The 23,864-nt window shown below is 58.6% G+C and overlaps 1 protein-coding gene and 1 pseudogene across 1 annotated transcript; one reads left to right on the top strand and one right to left on the bottom strand.

The window, feature by feature from the left end:
* Positions 1-535: 535 nt before the first annotated feature.
* Positions 536-23,806, bottom strand: TEAD3 (TEA domain transcription factor 3). Its single transcript, XM_060111455.1, has 17 exons — positions 23,698-23,806; positions 23,318-23,446; positions 22,561-23,082; positions 13,368-13,384; positions 12,976-13,234; positions 10,874-10,938; positions 6,860-6,922; positions 6,596-6,658; positions 5,763-5,774; positions 4,729-4,866; positions 4,571-4,620; positions 3,926-3,987; positions 3,121-3,254; positions 2,792-2,965; positions 2,462-2,602; positions 2,233-2,385; positions 536-2,035 (listed from the first exon to the last, which is right to left on the bottom strand). Exons 1-17 carry the CDS (start codon positions 23,804-23,806, stop codon positions 1,922-1,924), a joined length of 2,205 nt encoding a protein of 734 aa, XP_059967438.1. The 3' UTR covers positions 536-1,921.
* On the top strand, positions 7,290-7,555 carry LOC132496817 (ATP synthase subunit f, mitochondrial-like; annotated as a pseudogene).
* Positions 23,807-23,864: the final 58 nt, after the last annotated feature.

Raw genomic sequence — 23,864 nt, 5'->3', positions numbered from 1 at the left:
ACTCACCTCCTTGAGGCTCTTTCCTCGTGTGTGGAGTGAGGATGGGGCGGTGAGAACCAGTAGTAGCCACTGTGGACTGTGGGGATTTAACAGTGGGCCCATCTCAGTATTGAAGTCACCTGGGGCAAGTCACTTCATTTAAAGAGACAAGGCAACATAAGGCTCAGGCCAGTGCTGGCCACACTTCAGTGCTCAACTCACAGCAGGACGGGTGGGAGAAAGGTTGGAGTTGGCAAAACTTTCACAAGACCCCTGAATCCTATTTTCTTTTTCTTTGGCTGTGCTTCTCGGCTTACGAGATCTTAATTCCCCGACCAGGCATCCAACCCGGGCCCTTGGCAGTGAAAGCGTGGAATCCTAACCACTGGACCACCAGGGAATTTCCAAATCCTATCTATTTTGAGTGTGGGTAGTGCTTGGGGCCCCCCAGCAGAGATGGGGTGGAGGGGGGTGACACACCAGGACCTGACCCACGAAGAGTGCCCACCCGAAGCTGTCCAAACCCAGAGGTATGGCACACAACTGGTCACACGACTAACCCACAAACAAATAACTTTAATTTTTTTTTTTTTAAGCAGGAGCTGGGCCTTGAGGGCCCCTGCGCCAGCCTTGCGCCACATTTATGATATAACCCATCACAGCTGGATTTAAAAAATACACAACAAATATATAATATACATTATAAAACCTAGGTTGGGTTTGGAGGTGGCCTGAGCGATATGCAAACTGTGAGGACCTTCAGGAAGCTCAGGGGCGGCCGGGCGGGGGGAAGAAGGGGCACAGTACTTCATACGAAACTCATAAATACCCACAGGCAGCGGGAGGACGGGGCTGGGGGCCAAGGAGCCCGGGTGTTGAGAAGGGGCTGCCGGGGAAGGGTTAACCTTCAATCCCAGAACGGGGTGTGGGGAGCTGCTGCTCCAGGCCAGAGAGACTGAGGTGGGGAAAACAGAAGGGACAGGTGCCCCCCGAGGGTTCACCACCAGACGCAAGTCTTAGGCAAGAGAAAAATGCCAAACTTTTCCGCCACCCCTTGTCCCTGGGCCAGTGGCCTGCCCAGGGGCTGGGGCTCCATCCTCCCACCTGACCCTCCAGCCTGCTTCAGGCCTGGGCCTGCCCCTGGAAGCCTTCACCCATCGGGAGGCTGCTGGGTGGCTCGGGACCGGACCTGGATCAGGCAGCTCTGAGGGCCGCACAGGAGCCCCCCGTGCTCTGGAAGGAGGTGGTCTGTTCGGGCCCCCAATCCAGCCGGCTGGCCCCTCAGTGCAGACCCTCCAGCCTGCCCCCGTGGCCAGCCCCCACTCCAGGGAGGTAGCATAAACCTGGGCTCTAGGGACAGACAGTGCCGGGGGAGGGCTCCAACTCGGCCCACCCCTCCCACGGGTCCCTCCACTGGGATAGCGAGCCCCACGCTTGCCCTGCAGGGTCTGAGGATGGCACAAGGCACTTGGGGGCCTGCACGAGGCCTGGCACACAGCAGGCGCACAGAAAGTGTGGGCTCCTCTCTCTTCTTCTCAACTTGACCCCAACTCGACACTCCCCTCTGGGGCCTCTGCACTCCAGTTCCCTTAGTCTCCATTCTTCCCTCACCCGCCCGTCACAGTCCTGTGAGGGGCCAGCGGCCACGTGTGCCTGGGCTTGAAGGTGTCCTCCCAGTCTTTCGAGGCTGGGCAGAGCTGGGTACGGTGGTCAGCGTCACTGCCAGGCTGCCCCGCCGCTGAGCCCTCCTCTCTTCTCCCTCAGTTAAAGCGCAGAACAGTGGCAGGGAGTGTGTGTGCAGGGTAGATGGGGAGGCCTCCTGGGTCCTGGGCCTGAGGCCTGGCAGGTGGATGAGTCCTCAATCCTGGACCCCTAGGGGTGCCAGGCAGGTGTGTGGAGAAGATGCTCGTCCTGGATTGTGGTGGTGGGGGCGGAGGGCACCCTAGTCTTTGACGAGTTTGTAGACGTGGTGCTGGGCCCCGTGCTCGCTGGTGGAGACTTCAAAGACGAAAGCAATGACGAGCAAGGTCTCCTGGGAGTCCCGGCTCGTGACCACCTGGGGGCCGGGTAGGAAGATGCGGGAGGTCAGGCGGCACAGGGCCATGGGGCATGCGGGCTGAGCAGAGCCTTCTCCTTCCTGGGGCTCGGTCTCCTCCTCTGAGGAATGGGTCTGGCCACCCCTGCTTCGAGGCCCCTGTGCCTGGGGTGCTCCCATGACCCCCACGCCGCCCTCTCCCCCCGCCGCCTCCACACCTGCAGGATGGTGAAGTTCTCCAGGACGCTGTTCATCATATACTTTTCGGGCAGGTGCTTGAGCTTGTGGATGAAGTTGATCATGTACTCGCACATGGGCGAGCGGTGGATGCGGTACACAAAGCGCCCATTCTCCAGCCTGGCGTACTCGGTCTGCGGGAGCCGGGGTCAGGCATCGCTCGGCTGGCCCGCCCCCAGCCCCTCCCCCACCCCCTGGGCCCCCACTCACCTCCACCTTCTCCACCACCTGCTTGCCAAAGGAGCACACCTTGGTGGAGACGCTGATGGTCATGCTGTCGGCTGAGCTGTACTGGGAGCTGACCCCATAGAAGGCGCCCGGGCCCTCCTGGATGGTGCTGTTGAGGTCGGCCTGGAGGAGGGGGCGGGGCGGCCTAAGTTGCTGTCCGAGGCCCAGGGAGGCGTCCCGCCCTGGGGCTGGGGGCATACATAGCCCGCACAGTGCCCACAGGCCCGGGGAGAGGGGGTCGGTAGGGTAGGCCTGGGTGCATCGCACATCTGGGGGGACCCTTGGGAGCAGAGAGGAACCAGGGCAGCTCACCCAGAACTTGACGAGGAAGAAGGCGTTAGGGGGCCCCTTCTCATAGAGCTCCTTCAGGCCACCCTTCTTCTCGGGAAACTTGTCGTAGATCTGACGCACATCCACTGCCTCCAGGGGCGGGTCTGAGAAGGCGGGGTTCGTCTGGCCGATGTGCACAAACAGGTGTTTGCTGTACTGTGGGGAGGGCCCAGTACAGGGTCAGGAGAGCTCGAGAGGCCCAGGGGGAGCGGGGGGCTGCAAGGGAACAGACCTGCCCTATGGCGTCCCAACCCCGTGACCCTGAGCTGTGGCCCTGGACCGCACAGACCCTGCCCCACCCGCTACATTACCGTGTCAGGGTCGCGCTGCACCTCCATGAAGGCGGAATATTCGAGGAGCCGCAGCCGGGAGGAGGCGATGGTGCGGTCCTGCCACACAGGTACAGAGGCAGCAGCTGAGGGGAGCGGGGCCAGGGGCTCATAACCTGGGAGGACAAGACAGACCCTCGTCTGCGTGGGGGGGTGTGCGGCTACACACAGAGCCGCCCCCCACCCCCGCACAGAGCCTGTGTGTGAGCTGGAGAATGGTGCCCCTTTTGGACGGGAACACGGGCTGGATTTTGACTCCCCTGCCAGGTGTCCTTGTGCAGTACACAGACTGCAGCACCGTGTGTGGTGGCCCTAGTAGTGTACATCAGTGGATTTTCCCTCATGTCACCATTAATGTGTGTCCAAACAGAAAATATAGACAAGTGAAAAACGTAAAAATAAAACTTACCCAGAAAAAAAAAATTACCCAGAATCCTAACTCCTAGCGAAAGTAAAACTCTGAAGATTTCAGCGTATTTCCCTTGAAGGAATTATATATACATACACATATCAATGTGACACCTTTGGTGGTGTGTACTTGTAGCAGAGTTGTGGAAGCAACATTGTAAAAGGTAAGGGGGCTATTCCTGGCCTGTCCCATTCCCCTACAGATGCCAGCCACTCCTCCTCCCAGCCTGTGCGCGTACACACGTGCGTGCACACGCACGCACATACACGCGCGCGCGCGCACACACACACACACACAAGTCTGGCCCCAGCTCTTCTGAGCAGAGGTGCAGCTGCTGAGGGAGGGAGAGGTGGTGGCTGCCTTGTGCAGGGAACTTACTGCTGAGCGTTGGCGGCAGGGGTGGCTGGACGGGGTAGGCTGGCTGTGCAAAGGGCTTGATGCTGCAGACAGGAGCATGGGCTGGTTAGAGGGTCACCCCCTTCCCCACCTTCCGCCTGGCCCAGTCACATGGGTCTCATCTGGGACCCCACATAGGAAGCCACCAGGCCTTCCTGTGGAGGCCCAGAAATACATGCTGACCAGCTAACTTGCAAGCTTTTTGTTTTCTTCGCGTTTTAACTTTATGAAGTCTGGCTGCATCTCGAAACTGATGTGCACATTTAATGCAGCATTTCAAACCCACCCTGCAGAGCTGTTCATTAAACTGAGGGCGTGTCTTAGGAAGAAAGTCATCTTAGAGTTGAAGGAGCTGAGAATACTTGACTACCTGACTTGTTGAATGAAAGACTGACTCAGAGATTAACTGAGTGAAAAATAATTGTAAGGTGGATGACAACTGGTTGATGAATGAACAAACACATGAATGAACAGACAGATGCATTAGATCTCTTAACTGGCGCTCTCCAACCCTCTATTTTTGAACGAAGACTTTGCTCAGCTGCTGCTGGAATGCAGATGGGAGGGTAAGTCCAGCATGGCTGCCAGGGGAAAGAGGGTGTGGGAAGGAAATGCCACCATACTCACTCCTGAGAGGGTCCAGGCTGCTGTCCCAGGAGAGGGGGGCTGCTCCAGAACTGCAGAGATGGGAAGAAGCCCAGGGTCCCTCAGTATCCAGGACCCCCACCCCGGCCCACCCTAAAGGCACTCCCTCACCCCAGTCCCACTTCCCAGGACCCCTGTACCCGAGAGGAAGTGGAGAAGACGGCCTGGGGCAGAGGGGAGGGTGGGCTGAACTTGTTCTGTAGGACGCTGGCTGAGACAATCTGGGCAGAGGACATGGACGCCATGCTCTGGAGGGCTTTGTCCTTGGAGACTTGGTCCTGAGGACGGGAGGAGCCTTGTGAGGCCCAGGCCAGGCCAGAGACAAGACAGGGGCTTGCCTCAGGGGCCGCCCCCGAAGCCCTGTCTCCTAAGTGTACATCACCCCTCTGATCACAATCCACAATAAGAAATTATTTTACTCCATAACCCAGTATAAGCCAAAACAGTTCTCCTTATTTTGCTTATTTTGTGTGTCACGCACTCTCATATTTTCTATTTCATCAGTGGTTCTCAAAGTATGGTCCACGGACCAGCAGCACCAGCATCACATGGAAGCTTGTTAGAAATCAAATTCTCAGGCCCTAGCCCAGACCTACTGAATCTGAAACTCTGAGGGTGAGGCTGAGAAATCTGACTTCATAAGTCCTCCAGGTGATTCTGATGCATGCGAAAGTTTGAGAACTATAATCCATTTTTAAAAAGATTTATTATTTATTTATTTTTGGCCGTGTCAGGTCTTTAGTTGCGGTGCACAGGCTTCTCTCTAGTTGTGGTGCGCGGGTTTTCTCTTCTTTGGTTGTGGTGCATGGGCTCCAGAGTGTGTGTGCTCTGTAGTTGTGATGTGCGGGCTCCAGAGCGTGTGGGCTCTGTAATTTGCGGCACACGGGCTCTCTAGTTGAGGCGTGCGAGCTCAGTAGTTGTGGCGCGTGGGCTTAGTTGCCCCGCGGCACGTGGGATCTTAGTTCCCTGACCATGGATGGAACCCACGTCCCCTGCATTGTAAGGCAGATTCTTTACCACTGGACCACCAGGGAAGTCCCTATAATGCATTTTTTTAAAAATGCTGTTTGCAAGCCTATTACATTGATTTCACAATCCATAATTTGAAAATCCTATATTCGGTGCTCTCCCCTCCATTGCCCCCCACCCCCCGGGGAGGGGCAATGCTACTCACCAGGTTCATGGCCTGTGGAAGAGAAGGAGAATGGATTAGAAGAGACACAGAGGAGGGCCAGATGGGGTGGAGGGACATGCCATTTCATCCTCCTTCTCTCAATGCCCACCTGGCTCTCAGTTCCTGAGGAGTGCAGGGAAGCTCAGAGGTAGCTGTGGACCCTCCCCCAGCCCCACTGCCACCTAGAGGGAGTGCGTGCCAGCTGGGGGTGCCCTGCAAAGGTTAGGATGAGGGCAGAGGGGCTGGAGATCTAGATGGTGGACCAAGCTGGGGCCCCTTGGGTCTGTCCACGTGTACTGTGCTATAGGCGTGGGGACTGGGGCGGGAGGCCCAGTCTGCTGGGCATTTGTGGGCAGGGAGAAGAAGATGCAGCCTACAGGGGCCTTGACCTGGGTCAGGGCCATGAACCCAAGGCTCTGAGATCCTCAGCCACAGAGCAGTCAGGATTGAGCGTCCAAGACAAGGAATGGCCATGCCCGCCAGTCCCCACCAGTGTCTCCTCCCTGCCCACCTGGAGTCCCCATGCAATTAGCAAGCAGCAGTTAGGAGGAAGGAGAAAAGGAAAATGGAGAAGAAGAGAGGTGGGCCTTAGTGGCCCCCAGGTGGTCTTCCTCTCCCTCGCTGTAGGGCTTGCTGTCCCCTTGGGTTCCTGCTTACTCTCCAGGGACTCTGGCTCTGTGTAGCCTGAAGTGGCAAATGGGCTGCTTCTGCCGCTTGTCTTTCTGAGACCCCCCTGCTGCCCCCCATAGCTCCTCAGCCCCTTCCCTGTCCCGGGCTGGGGTCAGAGAGCAGCATCAGGCCTGGGCAGGGCCAGGCCAAGTGGCAGGGCATACCTTCAACTTGGACTGAATCTCCCGAGATTTCCGCCTGGCTAGAACCTGCAAGTGGCTAGAGACCTGTAGAGAGAGAGAGAGAGAAAGAGAAAAAGAACAGAAAGAACAGGAGAGGCAAGAACAGAGTTTCAGCCAGAAAAGAGGCACAGTGGGGCCAGAGAGCCAGCCAAGGCAGAGGCCTGAGCCGTGCAGAGAAAGTGGTAGAGGCGCCGTGAGTGAGAGGCGGAGGAAGGGCTGGAGGCCCCAGTCAGGCGCCCAACGTACCTTGATGCCAACCTGGTACTCCCGCACCTTCTTCCGAGCTAGAACCTGTATGTGGCTGGACACCTAGGGGCCGCCCCGCGCCCAGCCAGAGAGGAAAACACAGACAGTGAGGGAGGCATAGCACAGGGTAGCCACGGGCAAGGAGCATCCCAGCCCTCATCTCTGGGACCAAATGTAAGAGGGGCAACCGTGGGGCCCCTGTGGGCAGACACACCTTGGCCCTGCCAATTCTGCCCTCTTTTGGCCCTGTCTTGATCAAGGGCCTACCGTGGCTTTCAGGAGCACCATGTACAGTTGTACAGGTTGTTCACTGCATAAGCGCACCTGGCCCAGTGAGGGCTAAAATCCAGCCCAAGCTCTGCTGGCCAAGCTGTGTGCCCTGGTGCACGACTGCATCTAAAGTGGAGGAAGAGAGACCCAGGAATCCAAAATGGCATCAGTCATACCACTGAAGGAAGAGAAGCTCCTGGATGTCAAAATAGGGGAGTTGCCAAGCTGGATACTGATGCAGGATTTTACCCCTAAAGGCATTGCTGGAGCATTTCAAAGAGGTTACTACCAGTATTACAATAATATGTCAGTGTGAAGAAAGGGAGCTTCGCTGGGCTTTCTATGGTGCTGGCAGCTTACATGCTTTTCAACTACTGCTGTTCTTAAAAGGAGTTCAAACACGAGCGGCCACGCAAGTATCACTGAAGAGGGCCCGGTGTGAAGGGCACACTCCTCATTCCTGACCTTTACCCAGCTGCCCTGAATCCTTTCATATCCTAACTGAGAATTAACACCCAATAAAAGATGACTGGTAAAAAACAGAGGAAGAGCATCTTTGTATTCTTCCAAAAAGAGGTGACTTTTTCTCACTGGTATCCTCAGAGGAGACACTGTTTTTTCTAATTGGCATCACAGAGGCTAGCCATGGCCATAATGCTCCTGCTGGCCACCAGATTATACATCAAGCCCAAAATCCTTTACAAAAGGTCTCCCCTGTACCACTGCCTAAGTCCTTCCGAGAACCCCATCAGCTTGCTGGCCTATGAAACCTGGCCTGGTCTGACTCCTGCTTTATTCATGCAGCTTCCTCCCCCAGTACACATTCCTTCTCCTCGGACTAATACATGGCAGTGTACACTATCTCTATGTACACAGTATGTGCTTTTAACTGCATTTCTTCTCCAGCCCCTCCTCCCTGAAGCCTCCCTCTCCTGGCAGACCTGAGCTAGTCACGGTCTGGATGCGTGCGCCCTGGGCTTGCACAACAGACCTTGGCATTGTCAAGGATCTGGCCCTCAGCCTCAGAGAGCCTAACTGTCACTGTTTTCCCCATGAAACAAGCGCGAGGGAACAGGTGGATCCTCTAAGCTGCTTCACACTTTCATTATCAGCAATTGCTGTTGGCTTTCTTTGTAAGTTGTTTTTATCTCCATAAAGAAACAGTTTCTTTTCTTTTTAATCGTGGACTAAAAGTTACTATGTATGCGATGCTAGGCAGCCCCCTGCTACTTAGTTAGAACCTAGGCGGGTGCTTCTCATGCCATCTCATGGTGCCTAGGATTCAGACCTATGTCTGGCAAGATTCCCGATCACTTCACGTCATGACAGTAACTGCCGTTTACCGAGCACAGCTACTATTGTTCCCAGCACTTCACATGTACCAACTCCTCTGATCTTTACAGCAATGCTAAGAAGTCGGTACTAATATTATTCCCAGTTTACAGATGATCAAACCAAAGCACAGAGAGGTTAAGCAACTTATCCAAGGTCACACAGATGAACCCAGGTGGCCTGACTCCACAGCCCACTTGGCCACCACCAATATACCCTTAGACCAGAGGACTATCTCCAAATGGTCAGCTCTGTGACAGCTGAAAGTCACATGGGACTTAATCCTAATGTAATATTTAGCTGTGTTTTCAATAGGGAGGCACTGTACTTGCTATTAATTGCTGTATGTAGCTGTAAAAAAAAATGAAAATGGCATTTTTTTTCAACAGAGAGTAAAATGAAAACAACCAAAAAACCTTGCATGTCAGCGGGTTGCTCTTTGCGACACATAAAGACATGGCTTGTTCTCACAGCCATAGGAAGGAACCCCCTTTAAGGAGATATTAGACATCAGAGTTCTAATACAGAATAAAGTTAGAGGAGTGCCACCCTTGCAAAATGACAAAGGCCAGAGGTTTTTAAAATCCTGAGCTTGCCGACAGCTCATTTGTAAAATGTTAACGTACAGCCAGCCTTCTCGGGATACCTGGCCAGGAGCAGGTATGATGCTGGACCCAGAAGTAAGAGGCTCTGCTACCCTCCTTGGGCCTCGCTTAAAGATCCCTGGGCCCCTTCCAACTCTGACAAACAGGTTCCTATGAACATGTCTTTTGGGTGAAGCAGGACACGCTGGGACAGTGCCCTCCTCCTGTGCCTGGGATGCTTTCTGTTTATAACTACAGTAATAATAATAGCAACAGCAGCGGCACATTCTTATACAAATACACTCTGTTCTACATATCAGCTATTGAATGGTTGAGGAACAGAGGCTGGAGATGAGGCACCCCCTCCCCGCAGGTATAGGAGCAAGGTATTTGAACCCGGGGGCTGATCAGCCAGTATTCCTCCTGTGGCCCCAGGCTCCAGGGAACTGGGCCCTTGTCTGTCCAGTTCCTCACCGGGTCCCTAGTGCCGAGAACATTAGTAGCTCAATGATTTGCTAAGTGAATAAATGCTGTACAACATGAGCTGGCCCAGGGAGAGTGGTTAATACAGGCCTGAACAATGAGGGAGCATTTCTACTCCCGCACTGGGTGGGTGGACCCAGAACCTTCCTTTGAGACAGTGAGGATCTCAGGGGTGGGTGCAAGGCCCAAACCCCATCCAGAGAGGGAGGTTTGGGGGGCTGAGGGCCAGAGCTGGCCTCGGTTCTCCAGGTCCCTGCCTAGAGCCTGCCTCTCTCCCGCCACCCAATCATCTCCCAAATCACCAGTTTCTTCCGTCCCTACCACCACTACTCTCACCATTGCCGCTGCCCAGGCCACCGCTGCTGACCTAGGTCCCTGCCTTGGCCTGGTCTTCTCTATCCACTGCCTCGGGTGTTCCGGAGACAAGATGCCTTGACAGCTGCCACAAGCCACTCCCTGATCTATTCCCTTCCATGGCCCCCAGTTGCCCCCAGGGAAACCTGTCCCTCTGGCCTCCAGCTCAATCTCTCACAGCCCTCGGCTTTTCCCACCCCTCCCTCCACACACCACACTGCTAATGGAAGGCTCTTTCCTGCCCAGTGGGTTGAATCCTGGATCCACCACCTACCCGTGGAGTGACCTTAGGAAGTTACTAAACTTCCCTGTGCCTCGGTTTCATCACCTGTAAAATGGAGATAGTTACTGTACCTACTGCATAAGGTTGCTATGAGGACTAAATAAATTAATACAAAGTCAGCTCTGAATGGGCTTACAATTACTATTTGTATAGCCAACTTCCTCAGCCTGGAAGAATCCTCTCCCTTTTTCCTGCCTGGCTAAATCCTCTTCCTTCTTAAAAATACATCTTGAGTGTCATCTCCTCCAGGAAGCCTTCCTAGCCCTCCCTCTTCCCTTCCCCTCCCTGGTCAAGGCTCAATGCTTGTCTGACAGTACATGATCCGATCTCAGCCATGCTGCCCTGCTCTGCCCTCACCTGTCCAACTGTCTGTCTCCCTGACTGGTCAGCGAGCCACTCAGGGCAGTGACATGCAGCTGCCAGTTGCCCACTGCGGCGTATCTGTGGTCGCTGGATCACAGGTCTGGGAGGGGGGTCAGAAAGGACAGTGGGGACTTCCCTGGTGATGCAGTGGTGAAGACTCCTCGCTCCCAATGCAGTCGGCATGGGTTTGAGCCCCGGTCAGGGAGTTAGGGGAGTGGGCTGGGCAAGGGGTCAGCTCTGAGGAGGCGGGCAGGGCAATGGGATAGCTCGGCCTGGGAGGGGCTGACAGAGGCAGGGGAGAGAGTGTGTGAGGGCAGAGGGGCTGCAGCGTAAATTATCTTTTACCTGTTTTCTTGTCCGAGTCTTTCCCGTCCTCAATTTAATATACCGTGCGATCAACTCATTTCGGCCTAGATTGGGGTGAGAAGAAAAAATAGGGATTGGTCAAAGGGGATCCCTGGTGGCTGTTGACCCCCCCACCAGCTGGAAATACACCAGGTCCCTCCCACACACGCTGCTCTTGTTTTCTCTCCCCACTCTCTTCGCTCCACCCCACCTAAGGGGCACAAGCGGGGTGGGTGAAGGATGGTGGGGAAGTCCCAGAGCTCCCCCCACCGCCTCCAGGACCTGGGGGGCTGCTGTTGGGGGAGGGGCAGCAGAGCAGGAGGTGGAACAATGTCAGGCGGCTTGACAGGTTTCCCTGCGAGACAGACAGGGGCAGGTGTGGCCGAAGGGCTGCAGGACAGCTGGGCCCCTCACTCCCAGTCCCCCGCAGTGCTTCCTTCCTCTCCGTGCTGTCTCCAGCTCCAAACCTCCGAGGGTAAGGGCTCGTGTGTGTGTGTGTGTGTGTGTGTGTGTGTGTGTGTGTGTGTGTGTGAGTGAGAGAGAGAGAGAGAGAGAGAGAGAGGACTGGGCACGCATACCTGTGTGTGTCTGTAAGAACTCTGACCTGGGTTCCTGTCCTAGCTGTCCTTGCCACCGGGAGACCCTGGACAAGTCCCTGCCCTTCTCTGGTGAAACAGGCAGGAAGGACCAGATGGTCTCCAACACGTCTCCTACACTGACAGCCTGGGTCAAGATGTGTCACTGAGCATGTCACTGTGTCCTTGAACCTGTCACCCCCATGTCACTGGTTACCAGTGTCTGTCCCTCCCTGTGAGAGAGTGCAGCCTGTCAGACTTGGGGTGGGGGCTCTGCTCAGCACCAGGGACCCTCTGGGGGCCCAGAGGCTGGCCGGCATCCAGGGCGCTTGGCCCTGTAAAGGGGGTGCTTGGGACGCACGGTGAAGCATGTGTCAGCATCCTCAGCGGGTAGGCTTCTTACCCCCAAATTCAGGCCCCCTGCCCCCCAACCCCATAGCCTCCCCAGAAGGACCGCATTCTCCAGATTCCTCTTCCATGACGGAACTGGCCCCACGGCTCCTCCCTTCCTGCCTGCCCCTCTCCACCCCACTCCCTCCGCCCTGTCTAAAAATACCCTGTGGGGCTGCCCCAGCCATCTGGGAGGGAGCAGTGGGGGCAGGCGGCCCCCGCCCTATGGAAGGCGCCCTGGAACATCTGCCTGCCCCGTGAGTGGGGCTCTGGGGCTGGGGGTGGGCGTGGCACGGTGGTGGGGCAGGGGACACGGGGCAGCCCAGCCAGTGCTGGACACTGGGAGGGGACAGGCTGAGGGCCTGCCTCACCCAGCCATAGGCTGTCGGGGCGGGTTGGAGGGAGCTGGCAAGGAGTCAGGCCCCAAAGTGTTGAGTTATCCCAAAAATGCAGCCCTGGGAGAGCCCTCTCAGGGCTGGACCAGGGTGGATGCTCCCTTCTGGAGGCAGGAGGTGGGCAAGGTGGAAAAGAGAGGGGCTAGGAGAGCAGCAGACTTGGGAGGGGGTGTGAGGAGTGAGGGAGTCCCCTTGTCTCTCCAGCGCCCTTCCCCACGCAAGCCCTGTCACACTGTGGGCCTCCCACCACTCTGCAGCCCCCTCTCCACGCCCCCTGTTCTCTGGAGGGAACTCGCCAGTGGGAAACACTGCTCTCTGCTGGGATCCCACCCCAGGTCTCACCCCTCGGGCTCCCCCACGTCCTCCCAGGAGAGGGACCCTCTCCTGGGCCCAGCCTGGAACACACCGGATTGACCCAGTTTCCCGGGCCCACTGAGTCACCCCGAAACTTCCAGGCTGGCCGGAGCAAGGAGAGGAGGGGCAGTCGGGGGTGGGGTCGGGGGTGGGGGTGGTGTCATGTGTGGGCTGCGCTCTGGTGGAGGGGGCAAACCTGGCCTGTTTATGAGGAGGATCCAGACACACAGGCTTGCACGCCCAGACCCGCCCGCCCTCAGAGGGCTGGCGGCCTCCAGGACTTCGCCAAACCGGTTGGGTGAGGGGGCAGAGAGCAGAGGGAGGGGTGAGGAGGGCTGGACCGCCTCCCCAAGTGCAGTCCAGGGTCCCTGTGCCTCCCCACACGCACCGTACATCTTGCCCTCGTCCGACAGGATGATCTTGCGACGGCCGCAGGGTGGGTAGATGGCCAGGGCCTCCTGGAAGCTCTGCTCGATGTCCGGGCTCCACACACCCTCCGCATCGTTGTCCAGCCCCTTGTCCAGGCCCTCGGGCCCATCCTCCCGGGCCTCCCCGGGGCTGCTGCTGGCATTCCAGCTGTTGGACGCTATTGTGCTGGTTGCTCTGGGCTCTGGGCTCTGGGCCTGAGCCCACTGGGCAGCCTGAGCCTGGGGGGCAGACGTAGAGGGGTTAGGGCAGGGTCCTCCCAGACCACAGCAATCTCCACCCCCGGGGCAGGTGCTCCAGTGTTGGGTGGAGGCAACCAGAGGTTATGTTTAGTCAGTGCTGTGTGAACTTCACCTCTCTGAGCCTCAGTCCTGTAAAACGAAGGAAGGGTCTCCTTTGAGGTTGTGAGGGTTAAAATGAAATGAGATCAGACAAAGTGCCAACCATGATGCCTGGTGGTGATCAACAGCAACAATAACAATGCCTTACACCTACACAGTACTTCTGTGGGGAAAAAGTACTTTCATATTTATTCAATCCTCAAAACTAAGGCAGGGAGGGCAAGGAGTGATGCCCATTATTCAGATGAGGCAAACAGGCTCACAAGGCCATGCAGCTGCCCAAGGCACCATGATGGGAAGAGAGGAGGACCACGAGGGGCAGGGCCCAGTGCTTCTGTGGCTCTCAGAGAGGCTCCTTGGCTCTCGCTGTGCCAGCTCCTCCTCCTTGTCATCAGGATCCCCAACCAGGGACCCCCACCCCTCATTCTCCCCACAGCATCAGTGCAATCCTGCCAAGGACCCACTGTGGCCTGAGGAGGGTCCCAGATCCAGGAAGGGTACAGTTTTGCCTTCCCCAAAAGATAACTCATGAGAACCCTGCCAAGGAACCTAAACTCAGGGCAGGAACTGCCTCAGGAATCATGAGAAGGGAGCGACACTGGCTGGTAAGGGAGCAGCTGAGAAGGTGCCTGGCCGACAGCCTTGCTCAACCCCACCCACTCCTCCATCCCACTTCCTGTTCCTGCACCTCCCGGCCCCGCAGCAGCCCATAAACCACCCACACGCTGGCCCCTGCCCTGGCCCACATCGTGGATGGGCCAGGGCTCTGTAAACTCTGAGTTCCCTGCACACGCCAGGCTGGGTTATTAAAGCAGATCACACCCAGACAGTCCCCCAACACACACAGCCCTAAGGCTCACCCCCCGGCCGCCTTCAGCCTCAGAACCACATGTCCAGTGTGTATCAGGGTCCTGGGAGCCCCAGAGCCCCAGATGGCTAGACCTCAGGACTTTGCTCTGGGCTGTAGGGAAAGGGGGGAGCAGGGTGGAGAGTGGGAGACCCCATCAGAAGCTGGGGAAGAGACTTCTTTCCCCTCAAACAAGAATTCCAGGTCTTGCCAAATGGGTGGGGATTTTCCCTGTGGGGGCCACCTCTTTGCTTTGGAAGGCTTGAAGGTAGTTGCTAGTGGCATGGGATGGGGAGGGCCTGGGGGCCTGAATGTCAGATGGATATAGAGTTTACATTTAACTTTACTACGAATGACAGCACCTGCATATGGCAGGCACTAGTCTGGGAGTTTACACACATTGACTCATTTAATCCTCACAATCACCTATGCGGTAGATACTATTATTACTTCTACTTTACAGATGAGGAAACCAAAGAACAGAGGGGTTAAGCAATTTGCCCAAGGACACACAGCTAGTAAGTGCTAGAGCTGGGTTCTGAACACAGGCAATCTAGCTTCAGTCTCTTAACCAAGGTAAGAAGCCCCACCACCTGCAGAGGGAAAGGAGGCCCAGCATGGGTTGTCATGGCAACCACCTGAGAATGCCCAGTGGGGTCCAGACCACAGGGTCCCCCCCCAGCACAGGTGGCTGGAGCAACTTCAAGGACCCCCAGACCGCTGTAACCCTTCCTGTGAGGCCTCCAAGACCACCACACCAGAGGGCAGCCAGGGAGAGAGGAAGCCATGCTCCTGATGGGTCAGAGGGGCCACACCCCTCTGCTCACCCCGGCAAGCTGTATTCTCATCCCCATCCCCTCCTCAACCCCTTGAGGGCGAGTTCTGTAATAAGAGTAGGGGGGAGGGGTGGGATGCCGGGGGACACAGCGGCGCCTATACTGAGCTAGCTGGGAGGCAAGCCACCGCCCCACGCCCGTGCCCCAAGTCTGACAGTGCCACAGGCGGACGTTAGAGGGGAGGCAGAAGAGGGACTACAATGAGCTAAGACCCCTCCCAACAGAGTCCTCAACCCATTTCCCCCCAAATCTTTTCCTGAGGCCTCCCTCAGAGCAGCAGGGGCCCGGCGCATGGGGGGCCCTGGCAGCCCCAGACTTTTCAAAGCAACTTTCTTGCCTCCCCCAAGTCTGTGCCCGCCTCCCCTCATCCAGGGAGTGGCCCCCCCTTCTCGGGGTGATGTCAGCCCCGCCCCGCCCCCCGCAGGAGCACTGTGGCCAAATATGGCGAACACAGCAGTGCTTGGGAGCTGGGACAGACTGGGGGGGCGGGGCGGCGGCCCCTGGCTGGGACTGCTGGCAGCTGGTGAGGGGGAGGGGAGCCCAGGGGGCGGCCACAAGGACAAGTCAAGGAGAGAAGCAGGACCACCGTCCCTTCCGCTGGCTCACAGGCACATGCTAGACTCACTTTCCAGGAACACCCCTGCGGGGAGAGGCACTCACACAGGGGCCGGCAGGTGACCCCCACCCCACACAGCCATGCACTGGAGCACGTGTGTGCAGTACGCTGCGTGGGTGCGCGAGTGGACACACCAATAAGAATATTTGTACCCCCCAGACCGAGGCACACCCGTGGGCAATGGCAGGCGGGCAGCTGAGCCCCGCTGGGGGCTGAACTGGGGTCTCTGTCCTACCGCATCACTCAGGAGCAGGTCAGTGCAAGGAGCCTGCACTGGGTGCTCTGGCCTTCCCAGAGTTACTGCTGTGGGATGAGGACAGAGGTGAGAGTGGGCCACCCTCCTCTCCTTAGACCCCAAACCACTGGGACTCAGGCTGGGGGCAGGGAGGAGGCTGTGGGTTCCTCAGCCAGCTGCAGGGCTGGACTGAGGCCAATGCGGGACTCAGGCGTGGTGGAGGGGGCTGCCTGGGGTCAGAGGGCAGGCCCCAGGGGAAGGCAGCCCCAGCCCAGCGTCGGGTCTTATCTGCCCTTTATAGAGTGGGGTTGACAGGGGTGGCAGCCCCCCAGCTGTTCGTTGACACTGTCCCAGGTGTCTAGAACCTCTGCGTTGCTGGGCTGCACCACCAGGTGGGGTGGGAGAAGGGGTAGAAAGACCCAAGTGAGGGGCAAAGAGGGTGGAGCTTGGGATAGACAGGAGGGGAAGGGGGACACGGTGTGGGCAAGTCTGGGGGTGGGTGAAGAGAGCAGGAGACAGACAGACAAGAAAACAGACAAAAGAGACGGGACAGTCACAGAGTGAGAGACAAAAGAAAGAGACCTAGAGAGGGAATCTTGGAGTGAGACCCAGAGGGAGAGACAGAGACAGAGATCCAGAGAGAGACAGACATACGGAACAGGTAGGTAGCGTGCTGGAGAGTGAGATCCACAGACACTGCGGGGAGTGGGGAGAGAGTGAGGGAGAGAGTGACTATGACCAACAGAGACAGAAAGACAGAGACCAAGATGGAGGAGATGGAGACACACAAATGAAGGGGGTAAATCACTAAACTCAGATACAGTCAGGCAGTGAGGGAGGGGAAAACCAGATGGTGGTGAGAGAGAAAAAGAAGGGGAGAGAGAGAGAGAGAGTGCGCGAGCGAGAGCCAAGGACGGAAAGACTCAGAGGCTGGGGTAGACCTAGGGGGAAGCAGTGACCAGGGGAGCCACTGCTGGGGGCTGGGGGCTGGGATCAGCCACAACAGGGCCACATCCAGGACATCCCCACTCCTGGCCCATCTGCTCCCCAGCCTTCCTCTCGGACGACCTCCCGTCTCCCTGGTATTGCACAGCCCAAGGACCTCCTGTGTTCTTGCTCTAACTTTATCCTCAATCTGACCAGCACACACCCGCTTCCCCTCTCCCAGGGCCTTCTGAGGTCAGAAGGTGCCTCTGGGTGGTGGCCGGGTAGGAGATAGGAGGCTGGGTGAGCAGGCCTCAGGGCCCTGAGGGAGATAAGGGGCACCTTGCTGCCCACTCCCCACCCTGGGGCCAGACCTGCTGGAATAACTGGCTGGACAGCTCCAGGGGTGGAGGCCAGCGCAGGGGCTGCTGCAGAGGCCCTAGGCCCTCACCCCCCAAGGCCCCCCCATCCCCGCAGCCTCCAGACCACCCAGCCCTCTACCGCCTTTCAAGTAGGGGGAGGGATGGGCTTGAAACCTGGGCTCCCCCAGAGCTTCTGCCTGGTGGGGGATGCAGAAAAGGCAAGTCCAGGCAGGTGTCTGGACCCCGCACCCCTCCCCCGGCACCAGCCCCACGGAGAGGTCGGACCGAGCCTGGTGACTGTGCTGGGTCTAGCGGGCAGCAGCTGTCCACTCCTGCAGGACTTCAGCCCTCAAAGTGCTCTCACTTTGAGTGAAAACATCACTCAAAGTGTGGGAAGATTAGTGAAATCAGCAGTTTCATCCTGAATGCCCTGCCCCCAAACCTGGGCTGGGCTGACCAGCCAGGGTGGGGGGGGGTGGTGGCGAGGATGCGGCAGGCGGTAGATGAGGGCTAAGGGAGCCTCCCCGCCTCCGCTGCTTTTCCCTCCTTCCTCCCCACCCACCCCCACAGCGGGCCAGCTGTTCTCCAGCTGCCAGAGGCTCCCACCCTAGAACTGGCCGTGCTCTGGTTGGGATGGGAGAGCAGGGCAGGCGGGATGGGGATGGTGTCTGCCTCCCCCACCTGCAGGCCAAGGACCCCTGAGGGACCCTGCCAAGTGACCACACCCTGACAGGCTGGAGATGGAGTACCCTCCTCCCTGGAGCAGGGTCGAGATTTTTACAGGAGGAAGCAATTTGCAGAGCCCACTAGGAGGGAGGTGAAGGGGGGCTCCCCACCCCTCCCCAGCTTACTAATGTGCTTCCAATTTGGGAATCCAGTCTCTGCACCCACCCACCCCCTCTCCTAGGGCGCGGGCTCCTCGGGGAGCAGATGGGGCAGGGTAGCCCCCCAGGCTTCCCTCTCCAAGGCTCATCCTCACTGTCACCCCTGCTTCCAGCAGTGTAGGAGGGAGGGAGGGAGGGAAGAGACTCAGAGCCCTCAAACCTCCTGCAGGAAGAAGGGGCCCACTTCCCACACCTCCCTTCACCCCCACTCTGAGACTGTCCTGTCTCCTCATCTCATCCCACTCCAGGAAGGCCAGGGATCCAAGCTGGAGGAGGCGGGGATGCAGCCAAGGGGTGAAACTCAGTGAACATGTCAGAGGGCCCCTTGGACTCTGGATCACCCGCTGAGCTGCCACTGGTCCCTCAGTCAGTTGCCCCCTCAGGAAGGTCACAATGTCAATGTCGTCTATAAACACACAGGCTTTCCCTGGGCGTCTCCTCTCTATCAAACGCACACACTCCTCTTCACAGCCACTCTCCTGCACATTCACTGTTACCTGCATCTCCCTCATTTCTTTTTCTTAACTTCTTTTATTGTGATAAAATATACGTAATGAAAAATGTACCATTTTAATCGTTTTTAAGTGCACACTTCAGCAGCATTAAGTACATTCTTTCTTTTTTTTTTTTTTCCTTGTATTTTTTTTGGCCATGCTGACGGCGCGTGGGATCTTAGTTCCCCGACCAGGGATCGAACCCGTGCCCCCTGCACTGCAAGTGTGGAATCTTAACTGCTGGACCACCAAGGAAGTCCCATTCTTTCTTTGTTTTCAGCAGTTTTCTTTCTGTGGTCCTCCACGTAGACACCACATGCATTGGGGTCACAGTCACCCAAATTCATCATACATGGCATCCCACGCCACATATGCCACAGTCCTGAAGGATGTCACCCCCACTGCCCCACAGTCGCGAACCATCTCAGATGTGACCACCCACAGAGTCGGTCTCAGTCACACCCCACAAACAGCACCGTCCCTCCATGTGTGGAGTTTCTTTCTCGTGCTCAGTCTCACCCACACGCCTGATTTCACACTCAGCTGTTGCCACAGCTTCTCAGCACATGCCTGCTGCACTGGGTATAGTCCGCCGCGTCACAACGGTTTCCCCCTTACACACACACGTACACCATGTTGTGACAACTTTTCTCATACGTGGTGTCATATATAGTCACACACAGACCATCAGTTTCTACAAACCCAAGGTCATCTCATTTGCAGAGTGTCACTCATTCTGCTTCTGACACACAGAGCATCACAAAATCGCAGTGTCCCTCACACACCTGGAGCATCGGAATCCCATCCAGACACGAGTGTGAGCTCACACCGCTGGTCAAGCAGACAGTGTCTTTCATAAACGTACCCCTTGTGATGGCCCCTCACACACACAGGTCCCCCATACAGCCTCACACACACACACAGACACACACACATGCAGCGTCAGTCACACACTAAGAACGTCATTCACAGTTTCCCTCAGGTACCTGCAGTGTCAGTCACACACTGAGAATATCATAGCTTCTCTCACACGTGAATGTTACAAAGTCACAATGTTGCATACAGTTGCTCTCACATGCAGTCACACACACATGCTGGTTTTACCCAGTTCCCCCCACCTGCATCCACCCCCGCAGCGTCACCCACACAGAGTGTTCCACTGGGCTTCTCTCTCACACACATCCAGCGGCACACACAGTGGCACTCTCGTTTCCCTCTATCACTTCCTGTCCTGTCGGGCCTGGCAGGGAGTACAGGAAGCAATCAGCACTCTAGGAAACCTCAGGGGCAGAGGCTTTGGGGATTCGTAGAGCGACAGAATTCTCTGGCTCCTGCCCCCAGTCCCCTGTGGGACCCTGAGCGGACAGGCAGAGCCCTCTCCCCTCCAGAGTCCTCCCTGGAGGGGCAGGGCCTCTCCTGCAGACCACCCTAGGCTGGCACACCAGGGGGGAGGGGAGGGCAGGGCAAGGCCACGGGGGACAGGGCCGAGTGTGATCTGCTGGCCTCCACCCCAGCTCTGAGCAGAGAAGCTCCTGCCATCGCCCCAGGGTGGCCCCGGAGGGCCATGGAGACCTGGACCCTCAAGGCCACCCCTCAGACCCCACAGCTCCTGCAGCGCCCACGTGGGAAGCAGAGACTGCGACCTCCTGGCCACCTCCACAGAAAGCTGCAGCACTGGGAGCCCTCTTGGCTCCCTGGAGCCTGGCACCACCAGCTCCCTCCCCCACTGTCCTCCCTGTCAGCCGGCCCCTAGGCACCTCTCCCTTCCTGAGCGAGGAGGTGGACAGGGCTGGGAGCTTTCACTCCCTTCCAACTTCCACCCTGAGCCCCTAGAGGCGTCCGGGAGAGGGGTCGGCCATCCAGGCAGCCTCTGAACACCATTTACCCTGCCCAGCCTTGCCAGACCCCACTGCCACCTCCCAGGGCAGCTCCCCGGACTCCACCGGCCTTCCTGTCCCCTGACACCTGCTGCCTGTAACCTTTTCAGCCACTCTCACCTGGCTTAGCTGCCCTCAGTCACCCCCTCGTTAGCCCTCGCCTTCTTCTTAGAACACTGGGTCACCCACTCACCTCTCCAGGCCCCACCAGGTTCAGGTTCCATGATGGGAAGAGAGGGGAGACGTCATGGATTCCAAACAGGGAAACTGAGGCCCACCAGGATGACACAACTGGTTAAAGGCCCAGCTGGGGCCAGATCTCTTAATTTCTTGACCTCCTCTGTTTGAGAGGTCTCCTTCTTGTTTTAATATTTACCCAACTGTCAGAATGTACCAAGGTCTGCAAACCTGAGGGTGAGGGTGGGAGCAGGGCTCAGGACACACACACACACACACACACACACACACAGACACACACACAGACACACACAGACACACACACACACAGACACACACAGACACACACACACACACACACACAGCTCTGTCCTGCCAATCACTGACCATCCTACTCAGCCATTCCCTTGCCCAAATGCACTAATTAGCATTAATTATTGTTCCCTCCCTGGGGGAATGGTGGTGTGGGAAGGCCCACAAGGTTGAGACTCCCATTGGATCCCAGCCTCTCTCTGAGGAGGGGGCATCCAGGGCCCCTGAAGTCACTGTCACCATATAGCTTAGTCCTAGAAAATACATCTGTTTATCTCCTAGGGGTCCAGAAAGACCAGAGAACCACGTCCTGTGGTGGCACCGCTGGGGGGAGGTCTTGGAAAAGGAGCTACAAGAATCTGGAAGGGAGGAATACTTAATTCTCCCAAATCTCTAACTTTTGGCAACTTTAGATTTCCCTCCTTGCCCCAGGCTGCCCCCAGCATTCTGGCCAAGGAGGCACCCTGGCCCCCTGCGCTGGGGTGGAACATGTGGACACAGAATCAGCTGCAGGAGGCCGGATATACAGAGGCGCCGTGGGCTCGCACCAGCCCCTCTGAGCTGTGTCCAGCCCCCATCCCCACCCCCTGCTCTCCTGGGCTACAAGTCCAGGCCTGACCTGGTTCTGCCTCTACCTGGAGCGAGTAAAGACACAGAAGGAGGTGCCCCCTGAGACGCCCTACCCCAGCGCCTCATTCCCCCTTGTTCAGAAAGAACCTCTCAGCCCTGGATCAGGGCCCCTCTCCTGGAAAGGTGACACAGTGGGGTCTCCATGACACTGCCGTGCGGCCTGGCTAAGCTGGAAACCAGACGCAGACAGGCACTCCCGGCCTTCCTTCCCCAGGCAGGAGTAAAGGGCACGACAGACATTGGTGGGGGTGGTGTTGGGGGGTTAGGGTTAGAGGAGACAAGCGGCCTTCAAACCCTCTAAAGTCTAAACAAGGGCTCTGAGGAAGCGTGGCCAAGAGAAGGCCCCAAATCCAGCCCCCTTTAGAGCCAGGCTCAGAGCTCAGGGCTGGAACTCCGAAAACTCCACCCCGACGCAGGCGGCAGACTGGAGGGAACTTAAGCCCCTGCCCCTCAGGGGGTACACGCCCGGGGCGCGCAGCTTTGCTGCCGGACACCCTCCACGATCCGGCGCGGCTGCGGGCACCGCGCGCAGGAGCCGGCCTGGGCGCCGGGAGGCCGGGCCCGAGGCCTGCGTGGAGCTGGGGCCCAGCGGGCTCCGAGAGAGCGCCAGCTGGGAGTCCAAAGGGCGGCGGGGCCCGGGACTGGGAGCTCCCCGGTGGCAGGCCCCCCCAGACCGTGCGGGCCCCCAGACCGCGACCTCGACACCCCAAAGGCGTACGTTGGGCCAGGCGATGGCACCGGGGCCAAGCTCCCGGCTCCCCGACCTCCCCCCGAACAACTCGTCCGGGTCGCGGGGGGGTGGGATGGGGCTGGGGTGGGAGGGGTGGGCGGGGCTTCCCGGAGGGCTTCTCCCCCTTTCCTCTAAACTTCCCGGCACCCAGATCTGGGGCTCCGGCTCAGGCTGGACAATAGCTCTGGGAACCAGCCCCCCTCGAGTGCCCCCCTAACCCAGAACCAACCAACCAAACCACCTCTCCCAGCAGGGCCTCCTCCCGGCGTCCGCCCGGCTTACCTGGTCCGATCTCGCGGGGGCGCTCCGGCCGGGCGGCTCCGCCGGGCCCGAGGGAGCGAAGAGGGGGGCCGGGGAAGGGGGGTCGTGGGGAGGGGGCTGACCGGAATGTGCGGAATGAGCTGGGCTGGAGCGGGAGGCGCCGGGCGCGGAGGAGGGAGCGAGCGGGACGGAAAGTTTGTGTTGAGGAGCCGGGACTGGGGGTGGGGGCTGCGGGGAAGGAGGGGGCGGGGCGCGCACGGGGGCGGGCACCGGCCTGGAGGGGCGGGGCCGCGCGGGGCCGCCCCCGACCGCGCTTGGGCTGCCCACCCTGACGCTTCGGGACCCCAGGCGGCCCCCGGCCTCTCCGCGCCCGGGCGCCCCGTTCCTCGCCCGCCGGAGCGGCGCTCTCAACCTCCCTTTGCCCTACTCTACCTCCCCAGTCCCCCGCCGGAATTTGGGGCTCCGGCCTGGGCGGGGCCGAGGGCGGAGCTCCCACCTCGGGGGCTGGACTCCCGTCGGTGCAGGGGCCCGGGTGCCGCGTCACTAGGAGCCCGGCGGAGCCGGGGCGCACGGTCTTCGGGTCTCCCTACCCCCTACCCGAGTCCCGAGCGGCCGAGGCGGAGCGCCTTCTCCCGACCGAGGGCCCGCCCCCTTACTCCTCGGGCCCCAGACCCGGCCCCGCCCTGGAGGCTGCGCCCGCCCTGCCCGAACCCGGTTTGTCTGGTTCTCCCCGAGAGGCTTGTTTCTCGAATTTCTCCCTTTCCCCCTCTTCCCGGACCTCCGGGGCCCTCCCTCTCGGCCCGGCTCCCCGGGGCCCCCGCGGGGGGCGTCTCGACATCGCGAGCCAGCCGAGTTTCGGTAGGACCCACGATGGGCGCGTGGGAGGGGACGCGGTAGCGCCCGGGGCCTGAGAGGGGTGGGGGGTGGGGAAGGGAGGCCTCCAGCCCGCCCTCCGGACCTCTCCCGCGCTCCGGACCCCTCCCGCCGCCTCTTTCTCCGCACGCGCTGAAGAACCACTGCTCCTCTTGGCCTAGGACGCAGCTTTATTGGGGATGTGGGTACCCGGTTTTCGTTCTCCATCACCTACCCCCTCCTCGGAGCCCGCCCCCCTCCTTGGAGCCCTAGTACGGTCCCAGAGGGGGTTAAAACAACACTGACTACTGCTCCTGGACAGGAAGTGACTGGGGCGCCGGGCGGGGGTGGTGGTGAAGCGGCGCAGGCTAGCTCCGCGACCAGATGTGCCGCTCCAACTCCAGATGTTCTTCATCTCCGTCCGACCCGCCGTGTGAGCTCCTCCCCTGCCTCGGCCTGTGCCAGGCTGGGCA

The sequence above is a fragment of the Mesoplodon densirostris genome, chromosome 10, assembly GCF_025265405.1.
Source record: "Mesoplodon densirostris isolate mMesDen1 chromosome 10, mMesDen1 primary haplotype, whole genome shotgun sequence".
In the NCBI taxonomy this organism is placed as follows: Eukaryota; Metazoa; Chordata; class Mammalia; order Artiodactyla; family Ziphiidae; genus Mesoplodon; species Mesoplodon densirostris.
This window is presented reverse-complemented; position numbering and strand designations above follow the sequence as displayed.

What these genes read in the sequence shown, in the direction of transcription:
- TEAD3 (XM_060111455.1), bottom strand. Translation starts at nt 23,806, where the DNA reads ATGAAGAACATCTGGAGTTGGAGCGGCACATCTGGTCGCGGAGCTAGC. An exon ending in TCTTCTCCACTTCCTCTCGG is followed by an intron (nt 4,621 to 4,728) that starts GTACAGGGGTCC and finishes CCATCTCTGCAG; the next exon opens with TTCTGGAGCAGCCCCCCTCT. An exon ending in TCTTCCTCGTCAAGTTCTGG is followed by an intron (nt 2,603 to 2,791) that starts GTGAGCTGCCCT and finishes CCCCTCCTCCAG; the next exon opens with GCCGACCTCAACAGCACCAT.